This window comes from Buceros rhinoceros, unplaced genomic scaffold (genome assembly GCF_000710305.1).
Source record: "Buceros rhinoceros silvestris isolate BGI_N320 unplaced genomic scaffold, ASM71030v1 scaffold15542, whole genome shotgun sequence".
NCBI lineage: Eukaryota > Metazoa > Chordata > Aves > Bucerotiformes > Bucerotidae > Buceros > Buceros rhinoceros.
The window spans coordinates 36,544-40,290 of NW_010400860.1; the positions used below are offsets into that span (position 1 = coordinate 36,544).

Below are 3,747 nucleotides of genomic sequence, written 5' to 3' on the forward strand. Positions count from 1 at the left end.
GAGCGTGGCAGTAAGTTAGTACGCGGGGAAAGCATGACTCTGTGCAGTCACAACCAGTCCGGAGCTGTAGGGCAAATCCTAGACCAGGGACCAGCAAGCCTCAGCTGCTAAGTGCGACTGGATTTCTGAACCGAGGCTCAATGGGTTTGCTCCAGAAACATCAACCGACGCCTGTATTTCTGCAGAGCTGCGCAGCGACCTCTGAAGAGCTGCAATGTCTCACTTCCTCGATGTAGGAGTGCTGCTCTATCAGTTACACATCTCAAAATTGTTCCCGTAGTCCTTAATTCAATCCAGAGATGCTTTCAGCTCCTACGATTTCTCCTGATACACAAGACATATATGTAGATCCAGGACCAGCTTTGCTTCTCCAGTAGACACAGAGGAAGTTGAGAGACGCGCTGGGAAAACCCCCATACCCATATGAAATATTTTTTAAAAATCTAAGAGAAGGTGAAAATACTCACATCCACTCCAGGAAGGCCAGGCAACCCGGCTTCACCAGCTGCTCCAGGCTTCCCTGGTGCACCTTTTGGCCCCTAAATCAGATAAACATGCAATTATTTTTACCATAATAACAAGATAAATGTGGTGTCTGTTGACACAGGCTACAAGATGGAAGTTCATTTGTTGACGTGTTAACCTTACGCCATGCTACATGGAAGAATTCCTGCAGAGAGATGGAACTTGCCAGGAATCCACATCCAAATCCTAAATTCATTTCAGTGCTTTGGCTCAGCTCCACACGTGGTTACCCATAAGCTCTTCTCAGTAGGAAGGCAGAAAGGGATGGGGTAAGTGGCCCACAGCAAAGAGCTCTGCCTCCTGGTACAATTTTGAGCACCCCTTGGCAGACTGAGGAGCTGCAGCAGACTCAGACTAATGTCAAAAATAACCACACACACGTGGCTTGGGGCTGTTTTGTTACGCTGGTGATGGGTGAGCTTTATTTCATGCACATTCACCACTAGCAATGAAGCAGGGGAAAATGTTAGTCCCCCAGACCAGCACTGAGCATCTCCACTCCTCTGTACCCCTTATGGAAACTCTGCTGCAGAACAGGAGGAAAGTGAGCCAGTAAGTCTTAGCTCTCGTACTGCGTCCCTCTCAAAAGGATGAGAAAGTCAATGTCAACCAGAAAAAATACTTACTGGTGGGCCTGGCAAACCAGGAGGGCCTGGCTCTCCCTAAATGGAAGAGAAAAGACACCAATGTTAGTGCTGAACCTTTCTGTAGACTTTTTGCACCAGTGGTGGTCTCAGCTCTCAGAGTGCTCCAGTCTCCCTTCATGCCCGCTCCAGGATTTACCATGCTCCATCTGACGAGGCTGATACTCTAGATCTTGTTGCCTCATAAAGAAGAACAACTTGGGTAGCCTTTTCCACACCTACAACAGCAGATTTGGTATAACCCACATCCTCCCAGAGAGCACCAGTGCTTCTGAACGGTGCCCAGAACCCCCAACTTTTCCCACAGGTACTCAGAATTTTTTTGCCTTTGGGGTTGTCTGCAGGTGGGGCAGAGAGGGAGCTGGGTGACTATCAAGGCTTTCAAGCACCTTCCTGATGAAACTGAGGGGTACAGTGATAAGCTCCAGGTATCCAGGGCACAGTGTGAAACCGGGGTACTGCCAGGAGTTGGGGGCTATCAGAAAGTGAAGAATAAACAAGCTGTCTACAAAGATTTTCTTCATTTGACTAAACTTTGACAGGAGAAGCAAATGAACAAAGCCCCCAACTGATTTCCACTTAATCCAATTGCACAACCTGGATTAAACCCAATGTTTATAAAATACTTCAAAAGCACTTTTTTCCCCCCGTCCTAATGGAAAGCAATTTTGAACTAAAAACAGCATTGAAGGTGTTTGGGAGATGGTATTTAAAAACCTTTTGAATCACTGTAGCTCAGCCAGCTGCAACATATACAGAAGCTCGCCGGGACTCCGGACAACAAGGTATTTGTGTTTGACTGTTAGCCCCCAAAAGAGACAACCAGCTGTGAACAGCAGCAGCTTGACTGGAGCTCAGTGTTCCATCCCACCCTGCAAAAAAATCACTTTGGGTCCCAGTTCCACATGCCTGGATGGGGCCCTCCCCGCCTGGCTGGAGGGTAAGTGCACCACATACTGTGAGAGGCTCAGGTACCGTGGGCGAGCAGAGGGGAAGGGGCACCGTGACTCCCTGGAAGAAGAAAGTCTCCGTGGAAGAAGGGTGGTTATTAACAGAGCAAGGCTAGAAATGGCACCATCCCCACCGTGGGGCTGATGGTGAGGAGTTAGAAGGCTGTAAGCAAAGCCATGGGATTCATAGCACATTTCTCCATTTCCTGTGTCGGCAGCTGTGAAGTCCAGGGGCAAACCTCTCAGGCTGGCTGCCTTGACTCGCTCAGGCGAGGATTTACGAACTGCATTGGTGACCGATCAATGCACAGAGCAGGGCGTCACTGAACAGAGGGATCTTTGTGCTCTGGCTCGCTGAAGCAGCTCCTTTGCTGTCCTTTGCCCACAGATTTTCCATAAATAGTTATTATCATAGGTGGGGAGGGTCCCCTGCCAAGGAAATGAAAGGAGCAGTTCTTTTGCAATGAATGGTTTGAAAAGGCAGCTAGAAACGGCAGCAGAGGGGGTTTGCTCCCTCCTCCATCAGCCAGGCTTGCCAGCCCCCGTGTATTTTCTTGCGTGTGTGATGACAATCCACAGAGCAAGGCCACAGCACCAGCAAAGGACCATCTGAAACCTTGATCCTGTCATCGTGGATCCCCACGGGACTCTGCAGGAGCACCAGAACTTCGGTCAGTTGACTCAAAAGCCTAATCCGTGTTTACACCCCTAATGCCACATCACTGGGAATTAGAGGCAGAGGCTTTCAGCAGAAGGAAATGCTCTCCTGGAGCTAGGAAAGGGAAGAAGTTCATTCTTTCTTAGCAAGTCAAGCCAGGAGACAGAAAGTGGGGGGGAAAAAAAAAAGCTTGATTTTTGAAAAGTGACAATTGCTTATTAGCAATGTGGGGAATTTCATCCCCGGAAATATCCACAGGAGCCTGTCGCTAATTCTTTCAGTCACAACACCCTGTTTCTATTCTTAGGAGGGAGAGATTTTGCTTGTTACTGAGTCTGAAAGATGAAGCACGTTAAAGGCTATAATTATAAACTATTTCAGAGGGATGTATTGTTGCAGCTCCCACTGAAAGGCAGGAACAAAAGCAGCAGCTTCTAGAAATTGTGCTGATGGGGTTCACCCAAGGTTTGTTCAAAGATCTCCTGAATAATTCAGCTGTACGTTATGCATCGCTCGCTGGCCGATGGCAGGGGACTGCTGAACACCTCGGCAGCACTCATCCGGCTCAAAGACCGCTCAGCAACTCTTCCCACACAGTGTTCATCCAAAGCCACCCGTGAAGACAACCCAGCTGGAGTGGCTTACAGAGGTCAGGAAACTTGCACAGATACAGGCCAGAAAAGCTCTGATTGCGCTGTAAGAAGAAGTCTCATCTAAAGAAAAAGAAAAACCAGAATGCTGGTTTCCTTCTTTGCAGGGGTGAACCGAGAGTACCCCTCACCCTCTCCCTGCAGCGCTGTGAAAACGCAGAGCAGTGCTGGATTTTACCTACTGTAATTTTCTGGAGGGTACTCCCGATGGTAGCCCTTAAACTGGGTGGCTACAGGACCGGCTCCACACTGGCCACAGCCCTGCATCTCTTCCCCTGCGCAGTTCCTTAAAGGACTCGATGTCCCGCTGAACAGCAGGA

The 3,747-nt window shown here is 48.9% G+C and overlaps 1 protein-coding gene across 1 annotated transcript in view; it reads right to left on the reverse strand.

The window, feature by feature from the left end:
* Nucleotides 1-3,747, reverse strand: part of COL9A3 (collagen, type IX, alpha 3) — a 39,859-nt gene that overhangs the window by 29,212 nt on the left and 6,900 nt on the right. The window contains exon 2 of the mRNA XM_010132068.1: nt 468-539. Coding sequence (XP_010130370.1) covers nt 468-539 — 72 coding nt within the window. The remainder of the gene's footprint in view (nt 1-467; nt 540-3,747) is intronic.